At 39.5% G+C, this 26870-nt stretch overlaps 1 protein-coding gene across 1 annotated transcript; it reads left to right on the top strand.

The window, feature by feature from the left end:
- The first annotated feature begins 33 nt into the window (after window positions 1-33).
- On the top strand, window positions 34-24907 carry GHRHR-LR (growth hormone releasing hormone receptor). The gene is made up of 13 exons (XM_425958.8): window positions 34-97; window positions 9693-9792; window positions 13045-13152; window positions 13894-14003; window positions 16116-16213; window positions 16970-17102; window positions 17488-17641; window positions 18976-19036; window positions 19195-19264; window positions 20112-20203; window positions 21199-21328; window positions 22141-22182; window positions 22761-24907. Exons 1-13 carry the CDS (start codon window positions 50-52, stop codon window positions 22947-22949), a joined length of 1335 nt encoding a protein of 444 aa, XP_425958.3. The 5' UTR covers window positions 34-49; the 3' UTR covers window positions 22950-24907.
- The last annotated feature ends 1963 nt before the right edge of the window (window positions 24908-26870 follow it).

Genomic DNA, 26870 nt, shown 5'->3' with positions numbered 1-26870 from the left:
GCGGGCTGAGCAGCATTTGGCAGCCCCGGCAGAGGGAGAAGAGGGGAGGATGCTGCGGAGGATGCGAAGTTTGTGCTGGTTGCTGCTGCTGCCGCTGGTGAGTGTCCGGCGGGATGGAGGGCGGGCGTTGCACATCTGGATGCTGCCCGCAGCTGGAGGGATCCACCGCTGCCCCATGGGGTCCTTGGGGGGAATGGGGGAGACCTGATCCAGAGGCAGGGTAACTTTTGTCAGTGCAGGGAGCGGGCAGAAGGAAAGGGATGTAAGGAAAAGAAGGGGGAAAAGAAAGAAAAAAAAAGAGGAGGAGAAATAAAGCACATTCGTGAGTTAGGAGGTTAATTTCTATTATTATTATTATTATTACTACTACTATTATTATAGTTTTCGAGCCTTAAAGTGTTATTAAAACATGTCTTTCAGTTCCCACTGATTAAAAGTGCAGTTTCCAGAGGATAGAAAAGCAACCCTAAATCAGAACAGCTGTAGTATGGCTTCAGAGTGACAGGAAGGGACAGCTTGCCAGCTCCTTTTCCATATGAAAGGCAACTTTGCTGAGGGAGGATAACTAGAAAGGAATACTTTGTCCTGATGAGTGTGGGACATCTATCTCTTTGAGAGAGCACCGATGTTTTTACTCCTGAAGGCACCTGTTTTCAACATCACCAAGCAGGAGCACGAACCATCTCGTGTCTGCTGTGCTCTGGAGGCAGCAGGTGAGATCGTAATGTTAAGCACCAGGGAAGATGGATGAGCAGAGGGACGTGTACAGAGAGTGTGTACATCCCTCCCATGCCAGCTGCTGGGGTTGCCTGTGCTGATGAGCCATAGCAGGTGTAGGTGTAAGTAGAGCCATATCTCCTCTTCATTGGCCTCAAAGAGTTGTTTGCAGACCTTCCTGTGTGATTCTTGGGGGCTCATTAATTCTACATTGAGCCACTTTGGAGTTAAATATTTAGCATAGACTGGGATTCAGGCTCCCTCTGTAGTCAATGAGGAGGCCGTTACCTTCCCTGGAGGCATTTCATCTTGTCCTGCAAAAGATAGATGGGGTGAGTGCTCCTACAGAGCCTGATTTCTCCTAGTAATGCTAGGTGGTCACAGACTGGACTCTGCCCTTCACTTTTAAAAGGTGAAAGGATGCTCATTCTTACCTCCCATCCTCTGGTACACTCACTTTTTCTCTGTATTTACATAGTTTTATTTTCAAGTGTTATGATGCAGATTCTTGCCACCTAAACCTTTGTTACCTATGGTTATTATTCAACCAGAATCATCCTGCTGCTACAGGTAGAGTGCCTTTGGCAGCTGGATGGCCTTTTTTACACGTATCATTGGCACAGTGTATTCTTGCAGATGTCTGCAGAGCAGAGCTAACATGAAGTGATGTATCATGCACACCTGTGGGCTGCCACGCATCTTAACACTTCAGCATACTGCAGCAGGCGGTGCCCATCCTAAATTCCTTATCAGATGGGGTGAGAGAAGACAAATGCCAGTTTAACGAAGTGAATGCTCCTTGTAGGCTTTGTGATCGAATTATTGGCCACATATGAACTCTGTCTGGGAAGAGTCAGTGTTCTAAATTCAGTGACTTGCACACCTCAGACTTGGGCTGGTGGGGAGATCTGTACCCAAAGCCCAATTGTCAGAGAGGATCAGAGATCCTTGGATGTTTGGGACAAGCAGTTTTATCACGTGCCAAAGGAACACATCAGAGAAGAGAAATAATCATAGCGCAGATTCTCCAAATAGTTCTTCACTCAGATATTAAAATAAACCAGAAATGTAATCCTGAAAACTTCCTCTATGTATTTAGGTACTTCTGGCTCCTATCAGCTCCATGGGGAGCTGCATGTCACAAGAGCTCCTTGGTGCCTTGGAGAGTAGTCCTTGACATTAAAAATTATCATTTGCTTGTAAGTGGCAAGTAACAGAGAGCAGTGGGTGTTGAAATGCATAAAAAAGACTTTTCCTGTCTTAAAGAGCTCAGAATCTCAGGGAAAAGAGGATGAGGCACTGAAAAGACATTGCATTCACCATCCATCCTGCTGAGCTAAACTGCTTTCTTCTCCAAACACTTAGCAGCTTTTTCACATTTCTGGGAAAAGACTTCTGTCTGATTTAATGAGTGGAGGTGAGAATGGAAACAGAGGTGGGTTAGCATTGAGGTAGTAGGCACATAGATCTGAATCCATGCCAAGGTGCTGTGCTCCAATAAAAGGGAGCTGGGTGCTTAAATTCCTGGCATAGCTACTACTCGCTAATTTGAGTTTAAGGGATATGCAATTTTCTTCTAGGATACAGCCACCCTAAGTTCCCCATCCATAAGCAGCTGGAGGGGTGGAAGGAGCAGTTCAGGTGTTTTGTTCTGGAGGGAGTTAATGGAGGGAAACGGGTTCTGTATGGTGAGACTCTGTCCTCAAAGAGAGATAGGAGGAATCCTACCCTTGAACTGCTTGTCTGCCTTCATTGATTATCAAGGGAAGCTTGAATAAATCATCCGAAATTATCCATCAAAAATTTGGAATGAATATCTAAAGCTACTCATTTTGAGTCCCTTCATACTACTGGGAAAGGGTAGGAAGGCTCCAAGAGCAATGGCTATGGCTTTGGTGGAGTGAGTTTCCCAATTAACTTTAACATCCAGCTTTCAGTTCTTTGGGAATGGGTGATATGATCCCCACCCTTAGGCTAACCCCCTACACACGCAGCAAGAGAGAAATTTCTCTATAGTTTAAGCAATTGAAATAGCAGAGTAGAAGGATCTTCAGTTAGTAGTGTGCTTCTATTCTTTATGTATTGGTGGTAATTAAAGGGTCTATCAAATTTATGCTGATAATGCGTTCATTTTCATTTTCCTCAAGATATTACTAATTACACAGAGTTTACAAACAAAATAAGCTATTATGTCTGTGTTGTCACATACAGAATTACCTATGAGTAATAGGTACATGACACTAATATACATACACTGACATACACAGATACATACGTATAAAAAACACTGTTCTGTACAAGGCTATGCAGTTAAATACAGTCCCATAAATACAATCCAATACACAAAGGAGTATTCAAGCATTACTCCAATGTCTTAAAAGCAATCTTGAAGAGATATTCCTCTAAACGACTGCAAGGCAATCAGTGTCTCATCTTCTCTTGTTCCATAGGTAATCAAGTTAGAAAGAGGAAACAAACACTGAAAATACCCTCTAGATAGTCATTTTCAGCCAAAAAGACTCCTGCAATAATCTATTTAACTGGCTGAAGAGAAAGATTGGAAATAGGACTTTACCTTTGGGGTTGAAAGTTTTGAGGATCGAGGCTGTGTCAGAACTCTCAAGTTAAGGACAGGATTTTCTATGATAACCAAACACGCTGTTGGTGACTGAAGCTATGGCACTGCTGTGGTGAGCTCAGGCCTTACATTCCAATAAAATCAGGAGTGGCAAACGGGTTTTGGATATGGTAGAAAAAAAGTGGATACTGGCTGTTTTTTACATTCACATTTAAGCTTTGATGGTCAGAAATTGTGGCTACTTTTCTATAGTTTCTTCCAATTTTCCAATAGAATGGAATTCTGTCTCAAAATCACAGGATTGTTGAGGTTGGAAGGGATCTCTGGAGATCACCTCGTCCAATCCCATTGCTAAAGCAGTTCCCTACAGTAGGATGCACAGGAAAGCAGGTGTTTGATTTATCATGTCATAATACTCAGGCATTACTTACAGGTCTCAACAGACAGGAAAATCCTCACTGCAGTGATGATAAAGTGGGTACTGAAATGGACAGGAGGTTATGGAGCTGTAGGTTTGCCTCAGCTCCCTTCAGATTGCATGGGAACATCATCTCTCACTGGGATGGCCTGTGGCTGCAGTCTCAGAGCTTTCTAATTAGCGTTTGGCTCTGTAAGAAACATATCAGGCAGGTGGAGAGAATCAGGCCTTATGGATGGTTTTGATGAGCTATGTACGTCCGACTGAGAAGTTTATGAAAATGTCTGATGATTCCTTTGACTTCTTAAGTGATTAGAAGCATATTCAGAACTTTTTGTGAGCCGCCTTTCATCTTAAGAACTTATTATATTCATCGACAGTTCAATGTTGAAGGAAAAAGGCATGCACTTTAGAGCACATTTTGCTTCTCTGAACTGTCTTCTACACAGCTGGCCACCTTACAGGACCATTGTGCAGTTAAAACCAGGTAGGGAATGCAGGATTTTTGAACGTGCCTTTCTGTGTCTCAAAATACCAGGTAATGTTTAATTTACCAAGGTGGGAGTCTGCATGATACAAAGGGCAGACAACTTTGGCTTGAACGTGGGAGAAAATATTCAGGCATCAGAGTCGTATCAGGAAAAGCTGAGCAGGAGAAGCACAGATATAGAGAACAGAGAGTACAGAGACGGCTTCAGAGGAGATCTGAGATGAGATCTGAGAGATGAATGCAAACTGTAGAGACAGACACTGAAAAAGCAGTAATGAATATTCTTAGTGAAGGATTTATGGACTTGATACATAATCTGTTTTTCAGATTTTAGACTTGGACTGCATTAGGAACTCACCAGATCACTGGAAAGACTGTTCAGGTTCTCGAAACACTTCCATCTTGCCAATAAATTCAGATACTTCTTCCATTATTTAATGAATTTTCAAAAAGACTAAGTGTTACCAAATTCCTCCTGGCTCTTTGATCCCATTGAATTGCTGTTTCAGAAGTGACTAATATATTAGTGCCCAGCTTTGAAGTGTTTTCATTATTTTTAGAGAGCATAGAAAACATCCCTACTTTTTCCCACATGTGATAATAGACTTTTTAATGAGTGAAGATTTGTCTCTTATGCGTCATCTGAATTTATGGTTTCTCTACCGCCACAACAGCCTTCAGGCACCATCTTTGGATGGGCTCTCGTAAACGGCTGCAAGAGATTTTGCAAGAGCTGCTCTCTTCCCAGGGCTTGCTAAGTCTGGTCTTCTCCAACAGAAAAAAAATCAAAGCCCAAAGTGCCATTAGCTTTACTTTTCAAATTTGGTCAAGTAAGTGAAATCATAGAGGAAAAATTATGCCTCTTACTACCACTGAGTATACTGCTTAAGGTTTCAATGCAGTATCTTTATGAATGAGTGCAATCACATAGTGTGTGGGGGACAAGCAGGGGATCAGGACCAGACAGCATGGGATCATGAAAGACAGATACAGCACCCTGAAAGGAGATGGTGATGAGAGGGGGGTCGGCCTCTGCTCCCGGGTAACAGAGACAGGACAAGAAGAAATGACATCAAGTTGCACAAGGGGATGTTCAGTTTGGGTATTAGGAAAAACTTCTTCCTTGAAGAAGTCAGCCATTGGAATGGGCTGCCCAGAGAGGTGGTGGGGTCACCATCCCTGAAGGTGTTCAAGAAACGTTCAGATGTGGTACTAAGAGACATGGTTTAGTGGGCAATATCGGTGGTAGGTGGACGGTTGAACTGGATAATCTTGGAGGTCTCTTCCAACCATTATGATTCTATGATTCTATGCTAAGATAATGTTTTTCAAGAGTACCTACAAATCTGAAATCTGGCTCTATAAACTGTCTCAGATTTTTAGCATTCCCTTTCTTGTCATAGGTAACTTTTTCATGTTCACTTCTGATTGTTGTTTTTTTTTTTTCCAGGCAAGACTGTTTCAGTGGTTAGAACTCAAATGTAAGACACCCCTGTGAGCTCTGGCTGATTGCTAATGTTCAAGCCAGCTCAGTAGCTCAGCAATGCAAGACCTCATTCCTTTGAGTGCTGTCCACAATGCTGCATGAAACAGCTGAGCTTTCTGTATAAGCCTTCTGGTGAAGGCACTCTATAATGGAATTTACGGTAAACTCAAAACCAGGTTATTACCTTGCCAGCAGGAAATGATGATCATTGAAGCACCATTTTAAACCAGCCTCTTTGGCTTATTACCATAGCTGTGAAAACTCTATCAGATTAGACATCTTGGCTTTGGCTCCTAAATTATATAATTTATATAAATTATATATATATTACTATAATTTGTAAGGTGAACAGGAGAAACTCTTTTCCTACAAGAGCTCAGTGGTTATAGAAGATGTATCCAAAATTGCAGAACTATGTCCCTGACCTGGCAAAACAAGAAATGTGGGGCTCTTGCTTTCTAGAAAACCCCATCACCTAACCACTGCAGGCACAGGTTAGAGCAACAACAGGCACTTTTATCTGGAGGCCCTGTGAGATTAATAAGAAAAAAATAAATAATCCATACCTGACAAATCACAAATAATGTTCTACCCAGAAGGCTTTTCTTTAGCTGTAAAATGGTTTAATGTCAGTCTTTTTCTTAAAGCCAGAGGAAAACCAATAAATTGAAGCATCATCACTGTTCTTAATTTCTTGTATATGTGTCATTTGTCCTTTTTTTTTTTTTTTTTTTTTTTTGTAATGATACTTTCAGTAAGGCTTCCATACTGTTTCTTGACAACACCATCCTCATTTTTGCTTCTTGTAGAGTTGGCCATAGGTTACCTCTGTAACCGCACTTGATGTTGATTTTCTACCACCAGACTGTCAGAAATATTTTATTTATGCACTGGCCTATAACAAAAACTCTGGTTCTGATAACCACAGTTACCCTCACCCCAAATCCTATCCCCTAAAATCAAATAAAATGTGTGCATGCTAATTAATTGCTAAACCACTGATAGCAGAGGCATTGACTATAATCTCACCAGTGGTGAACATCAGCAGTAGTTGTCCAAGAATTTCTGAAATAAATCCTAAAATTGTGTTTAATAATGATTCGCCATTGCTGTCAGAGTGAAGACTATGTGGTCTAGGGATCTGCTCTGCTACAGTAATTTCTTTGTTGTGTGTAAAACCAATGCACAACGTCCCTATAGGTAGAGCACAGGCTTCTCCAACCACTGTAAATTAATTTCACTCATTTCAGTGCAGCTCTGAGTTACAGTGACTGAGGGACTGGTTCAGCAGGTGCGGATTTACCAAAAGAGGGAAAAAAGAAGATGCAGCCTCCTTCGAGCAGCAGGCATTCTGGCACACGTGTTCCCCATTTGACAGTGCATTTAGGAGAGCACAATTGCTCCATTCCTCATTATGTGTTCCACCTGTGAATGCTGCGTGTGTTGCTTAGGTTGGCCTTTGGAAAAAGGTATCGCTTCCCCCTTTTAGACCTTTTATCAGTAATTATTTGTCTGCTTTTACCATTCCCCACACTTCTGGCATGAAGAGGAATGTAAGGTTAACCCATCCATCCCCGAATGCTTTTATCTCAAAAGCATTTCAATTCTCCATTCTTGGTTTTGATTTCATTTTTGGGCTCTGGCCATTGCTTTTCAAGTCTTTTGCCAGAGGACTCGATATAGATATTGTAACTTTCAAACATCAAGCCTAAGAATAACCCATAAACAAAATTTCTCATTAGCAGCAGCAGGATCCAGGAGTATCAGAAAATGAAATAATGACTTGCTTTTTGTCCATCTGACTCCATCCCTGTAAGTAGAAATAATGGATTTATGTAGTAATCATTTGCTTACTACTACTCAAACTTTTTGTTTGTTATGTAGACAACTGAAATGCATTTTAAATGGCAAAGTAATAAATGGGACTCATATTAAATCTGAAAAATTACATTTCAGAGTTGTGTTACTACAGTAGAACAGCAAGAGGTACTATTTTAAGAATAACTTATGCTGATTTATAAAATGTATTTCAAATTACTGCTGGAGGGATATTATGCCTGAAAAAAAAAAAGCAATGCCTTAAATTTCTTTTCATACAGTGTCCTTAATCCTCTTTCTGTTCTAATATTAGGATGTATGAACCATCTCTAGGGCCCCATAATTAAATGCGTTTGTCCATGCTACTTTAAAACCCAAATGTAGGCACAATTTTAGAAGGCTTTTGGAGACAAATTTGTGTTCCTACTTTTTTATTCCTCTAGGCAGATAATCTTGTAAAAAAAATCTACATGACTTCCAGTACCACTGTCGACTGAAAACATTCTGAAAGCCAATAAATCAACTTCCAGTGACTGAAAAGGCAATAACGCAGCGATGTTTTCATCTGCACTGTGTTTTCAAAGTCATTAGAGGTTTAGAATGGCCTACAGTCTTCCTCAGAAATGTCTCAGAAATCCTTCAATCCATCATTTCAATTAAAATCACTTCCCTCAAAACCTTTGGCTTTATTTTGAATAGCTTGCTAGTTTAGAAGAGCTGCACTATTCCATGATTCCATATGTCATGAAGATCCCACTACAGCCAAGGAAGACTCCGGTGATCTATTCATTTATCTGGACTAAGCTGATACGCTTTCTAGGCTCTCTTGACTCTAATGACTTTGATTTAGTTGCTGGGGGGTGATTTAGTGAGCTGGGGGTCAGCCTCTTCTCTCATGTGACTAGTGATAGGACTAGAGGGAATGGCTTCAAGCTGCACCAGGGAAGGTTCAGGCTGGACGTTAGGAAATACTACTTCTCTGAAAGGGTGGTCAGGCACTGGAATGGGCTGCCCAGAGAGGTGGTGGAGTCACCAAGCCTGGTGGTGTTCAAAGAGCGTTTGGATGTTGTGTTGAGGGACATGGTTTAGCGAGAACCATTGGTGAAGGGCAAATGGTTGGACTGGATGATCCTGTGGGTCTTTTCCAACCTTAGCGATTCTATGATTCTGTGATTCTATGAAATTTTTAATAGTCTGGCAAAATTAACACAGGGCTTACACAAGACATTTGGGATACCTTATGTCACCCCAGATGTCAATTACCCTCCTGGATAAGTGAAACATCCCTTGGATTTCTACTGACTGCAAAAGAAGCTTGAGTAACAAGGTCACATGCAGGCACCAGCAATATAGAATTTCTCAGAATTTAATGGCTCCTAAAGAAGTACCTGCCATCACTATTGGATGTTCTAGTCTACAAATAACATCTTCACAATGAGAGCAGACATGATGCAGGTCTACAGATGACCTGAAACTTTTCAGAGTAGGAGATGGAGACTAAGCAAAATACCCGAGAGTGCCTAAATGACATTAAGTAACTGTATGTAAGAAATTGACCCAGTCAGCAATGCTGCTGATGTTTAGAAATCCACTTAGCTGATCAAATGTAGGTATCTTTATCTGAGAAATAAATGTAATTCCTTCAGTTCCAAAAGAAAATAACTCATTTTTTTTCTCTTTTTCTCATCTGGTGAAATGGAAGCAGTACCTCTGTGCATGTCCTCAGGAAGTATGGTGATAAAATCATGTAGTCATTCAGTTTCAACTATGATCAAGGGTACATTTTTTCTAATTTCTGTAAATACTTGGGCTTTAGTATTGTTTATCGAAGTGCACATGGACACTTAAGTTATGTGAAAAACACGGGTATAAGGAGGAACTGGTATGAAAGTCCAAATTATAGAAAAAAGTGCTACATAAGCAGTGCTACAATGGAAAATCCCAGCAAGGATGCATACCCACACATGTATGTAAGCTGATATGTGTTCAAGATCACAGTCTCCTTTTCTCTTTGTCCATCCTTCTGCCATTTACATGTCCTCTTTGCAGAAAAATCTTCAGCTTGGGTCTGCAAGATTTTTTACCTCAAATTACAAACCCTAAGTTACAAACTGGAAAGAAATCTTGCCCTGTTTGCTCTGGTAATCACTGGAATTCCCGGTTGTTTTGTCTTTGTATCATTGAGGTCGTGGGAATCCATCCAGAATGCAAGATATTCCAGCAGGTGGTGAAAGAAGAGGCACTCTGCTTAGAAAGGAACGAATCTGCTTCACCTGATCTTAAAGGTAATGGTCCAAGATCCACTATTAATATGAATTGTATCATTTCAGATGCATGGTGTGAAGATATCAGTTGTTCTTTTGGGTCATGACTTGATTCTACATTCCTATTTTTCTACATTCCTATCCTCTATTCCTTTTTGGTATGAAGTGCTTCTCCTGTTGGCTGGAGATTTACCCCATCTGCTTTTGGACATCTTTAAGAGCTCAATGTCTAAGTCAAGATGTGTCTTCTTAGATTCCCTTGCAGTCAATGGAGGAAGGTAGATGTCCCTAGAACATTTTTCATTGCCTCTGGCTTAGATGCTTATTTTAGGATGTGGTGAATCATTCTTTGCAGTCATATTTCTCTTTACTATCTACAGGATGAGACTAAGATGATTAGTTCATACTCTGAAAAAATTAGATGCAAAGTTTGGGTAGGAAAATTATACTTGGATTATTTAAAAAAAAACAAACATTGAAATAGAATAAGCTTCCAGAGAATATACTAAAAACCATGCTCAAATTATATTATGTTGGAAATCATTCAAATTTTGGTGAAAATTTTATTTGTTAGAAGCAAAAAATAAAATAAAAAATCCTAACATCTTCAAAATATTGTATTTCTACTTTTTTAGAGATTATGTTGGACTGGATGATCATGGAAGTCTTTTCCAACCTTGGTGATTCTATGATTCTGTGTATTTTTCTGTAGCCTATACAATTGCTTTGGTACCTGGCATTCTTCTAATTCTCATCAATTTTATCTTATTGTTATTTTCCTCTCACTCCTTCACTCCCTTTAATTAAGTCCAGAATACCTCCTGGATAGATTCTGTGCTGGGAACACCCACTAAGAGTCCCCCTAAAACTCGTAGAAACCAGGCATCTTCCACTGTGATTTATTGGATGCTTTTTCTCTTTGAAAGGCAGAGAACAACATTCCAGGTATTTTTTTTCTTCAACAGAAAAATAACTGCATGACTCTGGAATCTTCTTTGTAGTAAAAGCCACTAAAAGAAACACAATTCCCTCAAATCTCTGTTAAACTATTTAAAATTCTTGAATCTTTCCAAGTGTGATTTTCCCAGTGGTTCCTTTCCACATTAATTCTCTAGAGATGGAAAAAAATTTAACAAAAATCTGTTCTGGTATTTAAACCCTTTCTCAGTATAGTTTGAAATGAAACATGAGACCAGGAAAAACAGTTCATGCTCAACATTGTATTTATGGTACTTACCTCATTGGTAAGAGTCCCTGACTTGTTTCTCAGTTTGCAGGAGATAAACTGAAAGGTCACAAATCATACAGAGTTACTTCCTGGCAGACGGGAATCAGAAGAGGAATTAATCTACATTGCAGAGTTTTTGATCTAAAATTGTTACGCATTATTCTCATTGTACGCAGCAATGTCCAATGAGTGTCATCAGTAGAGTCCAGGATATAACTCTCTTCTTGGAGTATGTGGGTAAAACAGGTCAATCGATTCGATCTCTAAAAATGCAAATCAAGCTCTAACAATGCCCATTCTTCTCTGCTGTCTAAAAAGGAAAGACTGACTGAAGAAGTCTTAAATATTAATGATGTCGGCATTCTTGATGCAATTGCTACTGCAGTCATCTATATGGAGTCTCAGGTGACTGCCATTCATTAGTCTCTTGAAAACCTCAGCATGCAAAATGTTCTCTGCATTCAGTGGCCTATCCATCAATTTTAAATGACTGGAAATGGAGGCCAATATGAGACTGAAAACATCCCGGTTTCACTCCCAAACAAGGTTCTGTTGCTTAACCCCACGTTGTCAGATAGGCTACATTTTTATCCAAGAGCTCCTTCATGGTTTTTGAGTGCTTTTTAGAGGGACCCTTTTTCTCCTAAGACGCATGGACTACTGCATGTCTATATGGAGCTCAGCTTACCTAATTTTGTTCATTTGCAAATTAGCAGCCTAGTCTATAATCATCAGAGAGACCTGGGTACATGCAGTGAGTGATTCATCCTGTCCTCAGAAGGGAGCCACCAATATATGGGATGAATCATCCACTGGAAGTCCCTGTCTCTTTATGCTGATTATAGGGGGAACATAGCTAAGTTTAGCTAATGTATTTTAGACAATTAAAATTAGAGATAATGAATCGGGGCTTCTATTTTCCCATCCGGCAAATTGGAGATAGCGGGAATTTCATCCTCAAGAGGGTGGTGTGAGGATAACTCAGTGAGAGACTCTCAGGATTCTCCTTTCTGAAGCCAGAGAGGAACTCTGCTTTGCTACAGGCAAGTAATATTGCTTCCACATTTCAGCTCCTGACAATTTTAGATTCGCCTTCTCATCAGTCACAGAGGAAACAGAAAAGAATCGGTGAAAGAAAATAACACCTCCCAAATGAAACTCATGCACTGTTTCATATCTGCCTTATAACTGCCTAGAGATTAGTTTCTGCTACAGCATGATGCTTTTTTTTTTTATTGTTTTGGGCACCTTTACGTAGTTGGTAATTTTTCTGTGCTGCACCCACACCTGTTTGACAATAGCCAGTGCATGACGACAGCTGGAATCTAAATGTGAGGCATCAGTGACAAAGCCATGATTAACCGTAACTTCTGATAACACTTTTTATTGGACACATAGTGCTGTATCTTCAGTCAGCCATCTCTGGTGTGGGGAACCTACAACTACGAACCAGGCAGGTCTGCTCCTAATGATGGTTGTTTCAGAAGATGATCAGAGAAGTTCTCTTGCTTTGGGATTGATCTAATCCCTATTGAAACCCACTGCCAAAATATTGGCTGACTAACAGCAGGATTTCAACCTCTGTGGGTTTTTCTTTTAAATCAGTTGAAATGGATAGACTTAAAATGCGAAATCAAGAAGTTAATGTTGAATTTTTCAATTATTTTCATCTAGATTTTCATCTAGACGCCAAAACCATTAATGAAAAATCTCAAGAGCTAATAATTATTCCATATTTTTATTTTATTGTCTTCCATTTTGTTTTGTTTTGACAATAGAAAGAGCTGCAGTTGATTTGACTTTCAGATTGTGTCTGCTTGAATTTCATGTACATTCTCTCAAAACAGAAGGTAGAAGTGCACTTGTGAAGGATGATACACTCAAGAGGAAGAGTAAAGCAACACAATCCTTCATTTGTAGAGCTTTTTGGCCTCTTCTGACTCTTCTTCATGAATACGTATAAGTGGGAAAGCCACAGACAGTCTCATTATGGCAAATCAACTCTGTACATAATTTCTTTACTTAGAAACTTTTTTTCTCTCCAGGATGCGCCAGAGATTGGGATGGTCTCAGCTGTTGGCCCAGAGCTGCTTTGGGGGAAATTGTTAAAATTCCTTGTCCAAGATTTTTTGAAGAAATCACCAATATCCATGGCAAGACTTTTTTCATATTCTTCTTATCTCTACATGCTTTAGAAATAAATTCTAGTAGTTAAAGATTCAGTAACTTCCATATTTTCATGAGTCACAAAGCCATCCCATGTCAGCCAACGATGTGATGCACATATACATCTTGGTTTATGGTGGATACTCGATACTTTTTTGTTTTGTGTGCAGTACTGAACTACCTAGTCTCCTTGGTCTAAAAACTATGGGTAATTGCACTAGGTTGCTGAGGTTATTATAATGGAATACATCACAGAATCACTGACTTATAAAGTCATGAAAAATTAAGTTTAGAAAGGACTTCTTAAGGTACAGTCGGAGCAGGACCAAGTTCAAAAATTATATCTAACTTCAAAGCTAGTTCAAGTGGCTCAGGGCTTTTTTCATACACACAAATTATGTTGTAGATGCAGGATAGATTTCATAATTTGATTTCCTCTGTGTGAAGATTGAATTTACAGAAAGAATTTCATTTAGGTAACACAGATCTTCTACTTCATGAAATGAATGGGAATATCTGTGTTAATTTTCAAAGGATAAATGTTCAGATTATTAACTCTCTGTAGCTAGTTTTTCTCAACATGACTAAATTGGCAAGTATCTAGCTTAAGAATCAAAATTATTTCTTGTCAAAACATAAAAATAATTAACAGCAGAAAACAAACAAACAAAAGCCAATGTAACATCCCCATTCTCTAATTAATTCTCTGCAATATTTTGCCATTAAAGGCTTCCTTCAGAGAAACTGCACACAGGAGGCATATTGGTCAGAACCATTCCCATCATATGCTGTTGCCTGTGGATTTGATGAAGGTTCCAGCAAAGGTCCTGAGGATCAGGTGAGTTTTTATTTCCTGTTTGTGGATGTCTCCACAACACACTCTCTTGTTTATGCTGAGTAGACAGATATTTCCACATATCTGAGCCCCACTAGAATTCAGTAATTACCTTTCTTCAGTGATGAGTTCAAACCTATCAGGTAACAAATTAGGCTTAGTTAGGCTCTCCATCCTATGATTCTCTTGGTGTTACTCAATAGATTTGTGGCTAGATCACCTTCCTGTCCAACAGAATTTGTTTCTCTGAGAGATAGGATTTGAATCCACGTCATCTTTCAAGGAAGACTTACCAACCTGTAACAGGAAACCACTGTGTGTGGTTCCAGTGCTTCACACTGCATTGGTGGTGGTAGTTCTTTAGTGGATGAGCTTTGCATCATGGCTGAAGGGTACTGATTTGTAAAGTCATGCTCACTGCCTCTGTCTCGTGAGTTCTGATCTTTACTAAATGGAACATGAGAGAATAGGGGGGATTCCTACTCCTGGTACCCATTCTGCATTGGGCAAGGCTCCTGCATCTCACACAAATGCACTAGACCCTGTACGATCACAGCCCCCTCCTCTTATTGGGGTATTTTGATAGAAGCAATGGATATCCGTCCAGTCTGTGAAAGAAAAGACTAACTCATACAACTCCTTGTATGTGATCAGTCATGACTCCACAGTGGGAAAAGGTGATTAGCCACGGATCAAAGCAAGACAGAAGAAGTTGAAGAGGATTGTCTTCATTAACACTCCAGCTTTTTTTGTTTTCTGGAGTAAGCCATTTGACTCTCCAGGTGTAAAAGCTCAAATACAGAAGTAATAGTTCAATTTTCTAAATCTTTAGGGAGTATAGACATAAATGGATTCATCCATTTGATTCCATAAAGTTGGAAACACAAGCTTGGTTGTAATAGGTAGTAGAAATATCTGGAGCAAAATTCCCCAACTGTAAGCCAAAAAAAATATTTTTATTTCTCTGCTATGTGGAGAAGCTGAAAAGAAAAATGCTTAAAAAACCCTTCAGGTTTGTTTTCTCAGTCATACCCTGAAGGTCTATGAAGTGAAGACAAGATCAAAAAGCTCTACTGTTCTTTAAACAGAAGGAAGCAGGTGATAAGAACCCCACTTATGTTCTAAGAGGACTACATGTTTCATATGTTGTATCTTCAGTGAGAACATGAAGCATCTTCTGTATATAGTGTTGATTTTTATCTACCCCAGAAGAATATATAAAGCACATCAAAATACTTCCTTATTCAGCTGAAGAAGCTGTTTTCTAATTTGAACCTTTGTTTTGAAAATACTATATAAAACATTAGCGGTATTTCAGAAACACCAGGATGATTCCTACGTTGTCAGGGTTACCTGATTTATTTATGGATCTACTTAAAATTGCTAATATATTGCCTCAACCTAGAAATGCTGCCTTTGGAGAAACAGAGATTGGATCAATTAGAGAACAAAGTGTCCACTGCATTTCCAAGGAGGAAAATTCAGAGAATTTGGTTTCTTGGGATTTTGAATAATCAAGGGATCCTGTAGTAAATCAGCTTATCGCTATTGAAAGAACTACTTGTCCAAAGAATTAAAGATAGCAAGGTTGCTTTCATAGCTTTAATTTTCTCACTTTCACTGTGCCATGAGTATTTTTCACAGAGTTCTGGTTTCCTCACCTTGCAGCGTGCAAGCTGCATTTCTTTTTTAACCATAGCTCAAATCAGCATGAAACATCCTTTGACCCAAAAGGAGTACGGTATGGCCCTCATCTAAAGGTGCTGATTCACAAATCACCCAACAGCATGTTAATGTATCCTCAAATCCACATATACCTACAGGAGAAATTGTAGTGGTTTAACAAAATTAACATGTTCCAACTATTTTATGGTCACTATTTCGAATGAGCTGATGGGCTGTGAAACCTGGCTCACACCTAAGGGTATTAAGGCTTTAAAGTTAAAAAAAATCAAAAACATGTTAGTGATGTAGTGAGAAACCTAAATCAGGTCATTAGTACCTAAAGCAGTGTGGATGGGACTGACAAGTGAGGGTAATTTTATCTTACTAAAGCACACCAGTATGCATGCTGCATAACCACCAGCATCAGTGTGTGTTCTCTTTTTCTCATAGAAATCATATTATTCTGCATTTTGGCGTGTCTACACTGCTGGCTATGCAGCATCAGTGACTTCACTCATTACAGCTCTAATTGTCTTTGCTGCCTTCAGGTAAAAATAATTGGTCTCTTTTCAAGATGTCTATAGACAGCCTCATCCTAATCCCTTTCAAACTCTCTGTTTTTGCTTTTGTTTTTACCTATTTTCAAACCTTTCTCAGATTCTATAGTGTCAATGGCAATGAGTTCTTCTATATTCATGTGGTGTCATTTCCCCACAGATGCTAAAATAATAAAGCTGGCTGGACAGTTTGTCTTAGTCTCTTTAATTGCACCATACAGTAGAAATGCTCCAAGCTGTTTTTGCTATTAACATAACTATTCCTCCAGCACATAGCAGGATGTACTCTACAGAAACTGAGTATGTCTCACTTCCTAAACCTGTAGTCATTATAAGCTGTTCATTCCTTCTGTGAAAGACAGGAGCAATGGAGAGAGGTTTAAATACATTTATATGTCATGTTTGATAATGTTAGATATTAGGAAATGAATCCTGGTTTTGATTGGCTCCAATGAACCTGGACAAAAGCTTAAGCTTGCTCTCCAGGCAAGAGTGCAGACAACAGAAGCAACTTCCTAGATGGAGTGGACAGTCTCTCTTTTATAGAGAGACCCAGGATGTGGAGGCTGATATCCCCAAATCTTGAAGGAGATTTCTTCATCTCAAGGTCAGACTGAGGACAGGACCATATAGGGAAATTCAAACTTGGAAGGTGTCTGAAGTAATACTGCATTCCTGTCTGAGTTTTGATGGGATGATGACAAATTTATCTTGCAAAACAATTTTCCTTTTCTTTTTCTATGTCAGAAAATTCCACTGTACACGGAATTACATCCATATGCACCTGTTTGTCTCCTTTATCCTGCGAGCAATTGCTGTTTTCACCAAAGATGCTGTTTTGTTTGCAGATGAAACTATGGACCACTGCCTGATGTCAACGGTACTAAATTTCCCCCCTCTCTTTCCTGGAGATAATATTTAATTCATGTCTCGAAGGGAACATGGAGACTTCTTAATCCCATTTCTCTTTAGTTTGCAAGAATTATAATCTTAAAACAAGCAATACCACAAAGCACAAGACCAAGTGGTATGGGTTACATTCAGCTGTAGTATCTAATGTACAACCTTGTTCTATTGGAGCAGTATTCATTTCTATCGTATAATCATATATATAATCAGATAGTCTGATTCATTCAACCTTCTGAAACCTTGTATTAAATTCCTCAGTTTCTGTTTGGCAAAATTTTATTTTACTTATACTTGTCGTGAACCAAACCCAATGGAGAGTACATCTAATAATTTTTTTTCTTCCTTTCCATTTCCAGGTAGCTTGTAAGGCTGCAGTGGCATTCTTCCAGTTCAGTATTTTAGCCAATTTCTTCTGGCTTCTTATTGAAGGAATATACCTTCAGACACTGCTTTTGCTGACCTTTGTTTCGGACAAGCAATACGTGTGGTGGTTCATCTTTGCTGGCTGGGGTTTGTACTGTTTTCCACTCTGTGTTGTTTATTATTTCCACTTACTTTTAGAACTAAATAAAGTATTCTGAGATTTTCTTTGATAGTTTCCTTTGAAGAAAGGTACCTTTTCATGGAGGGGCACTACATCAAAACCATACCATTATCCACATTTCTTATCATGTTAGGTATTTCACCATTTAAAACTTTGAAGGAGAAGGCAGAATGGATCATTAGAAGCATTAGGATATGCCTGCTCAAAAGACTGCTGCACTCCTCTTTATGACTGGAATTAATTTCATGCAACTAAAGTCATTATAAGTTAATCATCTAACCTAAGTTATCTCTCCAGGTTTCTCCTGCAGTCAGTAGGGTGAGGTAGGCATGCTGCGGTGGTGATTAATCTGTTCCTCAAGCAGATGACTAATGTGCCTGGATAACAGCCTGAAAACGTCTTGTCTCCCCCCACTGACTAAAGAAGTTTGAATGACCAACTTTAAGATGACATTTTGCTTTTGTGAGGCAGAAAGAGATTAATCTGAGATTGCATGAGGTCAGGTCTAGGAATCAAAAAATCCTTTTTCTTCTGAGTTTATACAGAAATTTAAAATATCTCCCAATACCAGATTAGGTGCATGCAATGCACAAAATTTATTTCAGTGCAGAGAATTGCTGACTGCGACTCTCTTATCTTCTTGTACCTCACTTCAGCTATTCTAGAACAGAATCACTTAAATTGAGACGTTACGCAGCATTGTTATTTGGAGAGTGAAATCCAAATTCTCACAAGTTACATTATAATTTCCTTTTCTTCTTCAGATTCTCAGACTTTATTTGACTATATTAAAAAGAAAACAACTCAATTTTATAAAAGGGATATTAATTTGGAGCTATTCCAATTATGATTGCCAGAAACAAAACGCTTAGGTCTTGATTAATAACAGCTAACATGAAATAACAAAGAAACGCCTCAGTTAATACTGCAGCAATGCTCATGTCCTATAATCCATCAAAAGAGAGAAATGTCTCAGGGGCAACTCAGGTCCTAGGTAGTATGAATACAAGTATTTCTCTTTGTTAATTAAAACGTCAACTCTAACTGTACATTTAAAACTGTGTTTTGAAATTACAGTTCCACAGCACCCCCAGTTCTCTTTCATTTTGGTTTCATTCTGCTATTCTACATGGATTTTTTTTCTCTGAACTGAGAGTTAAGTTTTCTGTAAAGTAATTTGACTTGCCCGTTGTCTGTGTTTTAATGGGGCATCCAATCTGCTGTACTGTGAACATTCTTGAGATAAAGTTTCTGTGGAACACAGCATTAAAAAAAATCTTTTCCATGTTGATTTGCCCAGGAGCTCCTACTGCTGTGATGCTTACTTGGGTCCTCACAAGACTCCATCAACAAAACACAGGGTAAGTCAGTGTTTGTGTAAGGAATACTGGCAAAGGTCTTGGAATTATCATTTAAAACAGTGTCCATCACTTTCCTACTCAGTGACAGAAATAGTTCTATGTGTTGTGAAAAGCTCAAATGGTGTAGGTAACATTATTACTTCTGTTTGCCATTTCAGATGTTGGGATGATGACGAAAATGGAGTGGTGTTATGGATCATCAAGGGCCCCATTCTGTTAACTGTGTTGGTATGTTTCTGCATTTTTTCTTGAGTATGTTCTGAAATCTGACAGCTATACTAGGGTTTCCTTCCAGTAATGTAGAAAAAAACAATGCTGTATGCCATATTTGACTTTTTTGAATGTTAAGGAGTTTGAAATTATAGTGTTGGTTGGATTTTTTTTTTTTTCCAAAAACCCTAAATTATAACTGAAAGGGTATATCATACATTTTCTGGAGTCGTGCTAGGACATTACAGAATCACTTTGACACACCCATTCCATATACCATGTTCTTGCCCGTGTCTCTGTGTCTCTGTGTTCCATTTCTAAAGAGAGGATATTCATATTGGCATGGATACTACATAATATGAAACTGATTTAATTCAAGAAATATCTATAGGTCATTTTATTTAGTGTATTTGACAATGAGTTCTTAGGATGTAAACTAAAGAAAAAGATTCTCTCATGCACAAATTCATTCTATCTAAATTTAGGAAGAAAGTAGTATGTCATTTAAGACTGTCTATTATAATCTCTGTTACAATTAATGAAGGAAACTGGAGAGACTACTTAACATAAAGAATCTTCTAAGTGTTTACAATGAATGCAATGAGATAACATCAGACACACAGCAATACTGAGATTTGTATACTTGATTCATCCAGCAAAATTTTGATCATATCTTTATACATAACTATATATTGGTGGGAAAAAATTAATACTATTTCTAATGATACTGATATGATCTGAGAGCAAATCTCCACTGGTTTACAATCAGTGTGTTTCCTATTAGTAAAATTTTTTAGTTAATTTATATCAATTGAAGATACTTCCTGATTTGTAGTAAATTTACACATTCTGTCTTGCCTTTCAGATTAACTTCATTATATTTATTAATGTCATCAGAATTCTAGTCCATAAATTGAAATCTCAAGAAGGTGGGGGGAGCAATTCAAGCCACTTTGTGTAAGTATTGTAGCGTCTCTTGAATTTACCCATTTTAGCTGCTCTAAGATACTGTTTTACAGGCAAGGAAACAAACGTTTTCCTGGTTACAATACCAGGAAATACAAGAAAGAGAAGTCCTCAGAGTAAATAGTAAAACTAAACTTGCCTTTTGATCCTAAATATCACAAGTCTCTTCTTTGGGGAGAAGGGAGGAACCTGGGAGGCATGGAAGGGGGTGGAGGGTAGGAAGAGAAGTCTAATGCAAAGTATTACAGCTGCAAAAAAGATCAAACTTGAATGAGTAAATGTATTCAGGTAATGCATCCATCTTGCTTCCAAATGTTTCTACACAGACAGTCTCACAGGGAAAGAAACAGATAATTTTCATTAAATCCTCAACAGTAACATGCTACTAGTCTTCTAGTGACCGAATGTAGTCTGTCTTGTTTACTAACCCCTTTAAAATCAATGTGGATCTCAGTGATGCAGTCAGAGGACTAGCAAGATATTTGATTCATCCCAAGATGTCTTTTAGTTACAGTACAAGACTATACCCTTCTGGAATGAGCTGAATGTCAAGCAGAAAACCCTAGCACATTGTCCACGGCTCTGGCACCAATGTTTAAGCAACAGACTCAAGTCTTCTGGACAGTAATAATCAGACCATCCTTGGCAGTTGTGGAAGTTTAGGCATTCACATGGTAGAAACCTTCAAGGGATTGAGACTGGTCTCAGGAGGGTGGATTAGAATGCCCAGTTTGGTGCCTCAGCCTTTGTCTGTATAGCATGGAGAAGAACCCTTAAGGATCATTCTGAAATACTTACATGCTGATTTGTTCATCTCTTCTGGCCAGATGCTGACAATGGGAATGCCAGAAAGCAATCTTTCCACAGCTTCATTGGATGTAGTTGCTTCCATTCTGGACTGCAGTAAAATTTCTTCCAACACATAATTGTTGTCACTAATTCCACCTACCTAAAAATGCCTTCTTCTTTGATCCTTGACTTGCCAGGAGACTTGCTAAATCTACGTTGCTCTTGATCCCACTCTTTGGAGTGCACTACATCGTATTTGCGTTTTTCCCAGAAAGCACTGGTTTGGAAGCTCGACTTTACATTGAGCTAGGCTTGGGCTCCTTTCAGGTAAGCAGAACAAAAAGTTTGTGAGTCCTGAGAGATTTGGGCTGAAGCACCACACTATTTCATTATTTAGGTTGATTATCAGAGTAGGTGTTAATAATGTGTCTAAATTCAGCACACACATTCCATCTCACTCTCAAACAAGCTCTTTATGTTGTTTGCTCTCCTATCTTATTATTTAAAATCTCACAGTACTTCTTAGTTCTGACTCATTCTTCATATCATACAGAAGATGTACCTACATTTATTGAATAACAATGACAGTGCCATGAAGATCAGCCTGTGGGTTAAGAAGGACCGATTGAAAATAATTCCACATGTAACAAAGAGGATGATAAGAGGATTGAAAACATAATGATAATATATAGCAATCTATTCTGCTCTCCTTCATCAGTAGCGAGTCCATCATCTGAGCACTGCCGTTTCCTTTTCCGTGCTGGACACTGTTTGGAAAAGTATCTGTTGGCCTAAGCCAAATCTGTGCCGTGGACCATATTAATAATTTACCAAATCAATAATTTAACAGTGCTCAGAGCTGTGACTACCGGTGTTGGCACAGTCTGCAGAATGGTTTGGGTGTGGGCTGGCTAACATTAATAATACTATAAGTATTCTGGATTCTGCTGAGACATTGAATCCAGATATGAAAACCCAGTAAATAGTGCCATGTCACCTAAGTCAGAACAACAGAAAAAAAAAATATTGTCACTGTCTTTCTCAAATTTTGAATAAAAGATGATGTCTTTCCCTGTTTCTATGCTCCAAATCACAATGGCTGATTTTTTTTTTTTTTCACTCTATTCTCTCTGTCCTAGGGCTTTTTTGTTGCACTTCTATATTGCTTCTCAAATGCGGAGGTAAGTAGCAAGTATATGAGATTATCAAAACTTCTGTAAGTCATGGGTATTTTTTTCTGTTTCCAGAATGGATCTGTGCTCTGATCTGTTCCCGAATGCAGAAATACCCCAAACTCTTTTTCCCTTAGTGTCTTTTTTGATTCTAATTGTATTCAAATAATTCTGAAAGAGGGACAACTGAGTCAGCTATGAAGCAGTGACCCTTTCCAAATGGTTGGTGAATTTCCTGTCAAGGGACATTTTCTCTACTCCACCTCTGATATTTATCACGATGTCTCAATGGAAAGCTTGTAACACTTTCTTCAGGTTTATTTTCTCCCACAAGTTTATTTTCCTTCCCCTTTCCAACAAATAAGGCCAATATTAACTCCTCTGTATTCCTCTGAATTTTGGAGATTGTTTATTTTTCAATGTGAATGTGGATGTAGTTTCAGTCCTTCTAAAACTGCATGAAGTTGATTGATTGATTTAAGTGCATCTAGGCCTCAAAGCCATGCAGGAATCTTGGCATATTTTATCTTCAGTGCTCACTCTGTCTTTATTTTCTGATTCTTTGTTTTTAAATTCCTTCTCTGTAGGTTCAAAGTGAACTCAAGAAGCAGCTGTGCAAATGGCGGTATCAAGAATACCTGAGCTTCACACACAAACAGGGGACTGTGTCCAGAGAAAACAGTCCAGTCAACTATGTAACTCAGTTATCACTGCTTGAAAAAAACAGTCCAAAAAGGAAAACATCTGCCTACCAGAATGGTGTAACTTCTGTTTGAACTTATCTAGCAGGCCGAGTTGCTGTGAATGCACTAAGACATGGCTGGTTTGGATTCTTCATGGCTTTCAAAGATTCAGTCAGTCACAGAATAACTTGTGTTGGAGGGGACCTTAAATATCATCTAGTTCCAATCCCCCTGCCATGAGCTCATTGCCAGCCACAAGATTAGGCTGCCCAGGGACCCATCCAACCTGGCCTTGGGCACCTTCAGGGATGGGGCACTTTCTGGACAGCAGTGCCAGGGCCTCACTGCCCTTTGAGTAAAGAATTTCTTCCTAACATCTGACTTAAATCTTTCCTCCTTTAGTTTAAAGCCATTCCCACTTGTCCTGTCACTATCAAGTTGCATATGAAAGTCAGTCCCCCTCCTGTTTATATGCTCCCTTCAAGTACTGAAGGCTGCGCTGAGGTCTCCCTGGAGCATTCTCTTCTCCAGGCTGAACAAGCCCAACTCCCTCAGCCTTTCTTCACAGCAGAGGTGCTGCAGCTTTCATCACCTTCATGGTATCCTCTGGACCAATTCCATGTACTCCAACTCACTCCAACAGCTTCCCATAGCATCAACAGATTTCTGAAAATTTCCCATCCTGAATGTGAGCTGCTTTTCTCACCTGGTACATATTAACATCACAACTCTTGTTCCCACTCTCCCTAAACACACAAAATCCCGTTTCTTTTCGTTGTTATTGTGAAACGAGAGACCTATAGCTCCTGGGCATCAATAGAATAACACTCAAATCAAAGAAGCTACGTTCATTTCTTTCAAGTTCAGCACTTTTGTCACATCTTTGCCAGTGTTTCCTGAAATTTCCAGTTTTCAGCAGTTCTGTAATTAATCTTCATTTGAAAGAGTTATAGAGTGGCAATGGCTTGCAAACAATTACATTATCTGCTTGTTGTTGTTGTTGTTTTTTTCTTTTGTGCCTGTACAATGGAGAGATTAAGTCAGGCCAGAGGACCCCAAACCTTCTCCATGACAAAAGCTGAAGTAACTGAAGATTAGAAAGATTATGTGTGTACAAAGGAAGAACACACAGCGAACCTTAGGCAATATCCCAGCTGGTCTACCTTGAGCTCAGAATAATTTACAAACCTTGTGTTTGATCCTCTTGTAGCTGCAATAAACCTTATGTTGTAATATCCTTGAGGGTTAGCTGGATCCATCAATTAAATCCACAGATAAACTGTGTTTTTGCGAGTTTTTGGGCCCTCCTTCGGAGGATGAACTGATCTTCTGTGATTGCTGTGTTGATTTCACTTCTGCCTGCCATTTCTCAGCTCATTACCACTCCAATTAAGAATGTTTTTGAGGTCAGAAGTGATGCAGAGTATGGTCTAATAAATCAGGTCAAATTAACGCTGTGCTAATATCACTACATCACCTCCAGGGTGGCCTTTCTTCTTCTGTGGGACTGAGTTGGGCTCTACATCAAACTCTCCAAAGCAGCGTACAAAAGGTATACAGAACACATCTGTAGCTTATTACAAGGTAGGACCATTCCCAAAAGTGCCTGCATCCAATCTTGAAAGCACTGCTAGAGATTCTAGCCATTCAAGTACAGGCTACACATTCCATGAGCTGGAATATCGGTTTAGCCTCAAAAAGTAGAGCTCTCGTCCCTTTTTGTTGTTTGACTGAACTCTTGGTTATTTTGGCTAGGAGACATTTGACTTTGTGGAAAACTCCTGATTTTTTGCTTCATCTTTAGCCTCAAGGCTACAGCAGAGACAAATGCTTCTATACACATAATGCAGACCGCTCCTTTATTGCTTAGGCATGTAACTCCTCGTTCCCAATGAATCACATGCCTTGCACAAGGTGTTACCTCGTCTGTTCTGATCACGCTATTAGTTTTGCTTGTAAAAGTGAACCTTGCTCCCATGATAAGTGCATGGTGTAGCATCGTGATTTGAACACAGCTGTGTAATTTACATCTATAAAATATAAGTGATAATTAAAACTGTTGTGTTTGTGTCTTGTGTCACTTTCCATGTTTCCGTTGGGACTTAAAAAACAAAACAAAAAAAGCACAGTCATAGGATCATAGAATGACTTGGGTTGGGAGGGACTCCAAGGACCATCAAGCTCCAACCCCCCAGCTGCAGAGTATTACAGTTCTGTTTGCTATGGTTATACAATTTTGAAGCCAGTGAATAGAAATAATTATGACCTCTTTATCCAAGAGAATATTTACATTATAGAACCTTGATCATGAAGCTTCAGTTAATGTCTCACTCCCCTTCCAAGACACCATCATCAAGATGCAACTCTGTGGTAGCCTGCTTCTATAAATCTATGTTCAGGTATCTGACTACTGATGAATGTTTTCTCTAGGCAATAGCTGCATTGTATATTGTATGACATACGAAGGAACAGACATACCATTTCCCTTCCTCTGCCTTTGGGATTAGCAAAGTTGGAGTGAATTATGCTCCTGCTTTTGACTGACCTGAGAACATTTCCTCAAAAAAACAAAAACTCACACCAAACTCACAGTTAAAAACTGTCATGAGGTTTGATGTTTTGCAAATTTCTGCTCCCAGCACAGTTCCCCCCACTATTTTGTCTTTCCGAGCTTTGTGGTTTATTTGGTGGACATATCAGCCCTCTTGTGTTACACAGGAATTCCCACTTCCCTGTTGAGCTCCCAGAATGACTTGCATTTGTCTTTCAGACTAGCTATCTACACCACATATCCCTTCCCTTTATTACTTGCAAGACTCTCTGCTGGACCAAGGATACAGGGAAGGGAAAACTCATCTCACAGAGAACAAACACAATACCCCAAATGTTCTCCAGCAACTTTAGCTACACAATCTGTCTGGACCTTGTCCAGAAAGTCCCTGCATCCCTCCTTATGCTTTCAGCATTTCCACGTCTTGTAGTTTCAAACATTATAAGTAAGAAGGGGACGTGCTCTGTAGCAGGATCCGTTGTGATAAGGCAAGAGAAAATGGTTTCAAACTAAGAGGGCAGATTTGGATTGCACATAAGGAAGATGATCTGTACAATAATGGTAGTGAGGCACTGCATAGATTGCCCAGAGAGGTGGTGGTGCCCCATCCCTGCAGACACCCATGGTCAGGGGATGGGGCTGTGAGCACTGATGGAGCTGTGGGTATCCCTGTGCACTGCAGGGAGTGGGACCAGATGGCCTTTAGAGATCCCTTCCAAAGTGAACCATCCTATGATTCTATTATTTTAGAACAGGCTGTCCAGGCCATAAGATGGAATTGAGGGCTATATGAAGTTATTCTGCACATACAAAAAAACGTTGACTGCATAACTTACAGAAGGGCATGCTTGGGAAAACCTGGCGATGAGGCTGATAATCCCAAGCAGTGCAAAAGTTTCTGAGATTTTACGTGGGTGACGGTGTGCAAATGGTAAGGAATGTGCTAGGGATGTACTGCTTTATCCCAGCGCTGTGAAGGCAGCTGGCACAAAGGCTGTCTAACAGTGCTGTGCCATCTATGGGAAGGCACTGCCGCCTCGTGGTGCACGGGCTGTGCTGAATGTGCACAGTGACCACTGAGCATTGTGCTCAGGCACTGCTTGCTGCTCACAGCACAGTGAGGGGCAGAGATTTGCCCTCTCCCGAATGTCAGACTGATCTAAAAGTTGTTCTTTCAGTTAATGACCTCTTAATAAAGTTGGAAGCAGGACATGTCTTGCTCATAATGAGAATAAAACACTACCCACATTTTAGAGCTCTCTCTTTGTAGGTCTTCACACAACTTAAAAAGGAGTTTGGTTTTAACACCTCTTTTTTACCACTGGGGAGCATAAGGGCCCATAAATATCTCCTCAAAGAAGGGAGTTGTTATGAGGAATGCTGTGGGATATTCCCCAGTCTGGGAGCAGAAGCAAGAGACCAAGAGGGCAACAGCATCTGAGAGATGCTTGTCTGGGGCTGCA

Source organism: Gallus gallus, chromosome 2 (assembly GCF_016699485.2).
Source record: "Gallus gallus isolate bGalGal1 chromosome 2, bGalGal1.mat.broiler.GRCg7b, whole genome shotgun sequence".
Lineage (NCBI taxonomy): Eukaryota > Metazoa > Chordata > Aves > Galliformes > Phasianidae > Gallus > Gallus gallus.
The sequence above is the reverse complement of the archived record's forward strand: the minus strand, read 5'-3'. Positions and strand labels throughout refer to the sequence as shown.

What these genes read in the sequence shown, in the direction of transcription:
- GHRHR-LR (XM_425958.8), top strand. Translation starts at nt 50, where the DNA reads ATGCTGCGGAGGATGCGAAGTTTGTGCTGGTTGCTGCTGCTGCCGCTG. An exon ending in TAGGCTTGGGCTCCTTTCAG is followed by an intron (nt 21,329 to 22,140) that starts GTAAGCAGAACA and finishes TCTCTGTCCTAG; the next exon opens with GGCTTTTTTGTTGCACTTCT. An exon ending in ATTGCTTCTCAAATGCGGAG is followed by an intron (nt 22,183 to 22,760) that starts GTAAGTAGCAAG and finishes CCTTCTCTGTAG; the next exon opens with GTTCAAAGTGAACTCAAGAA.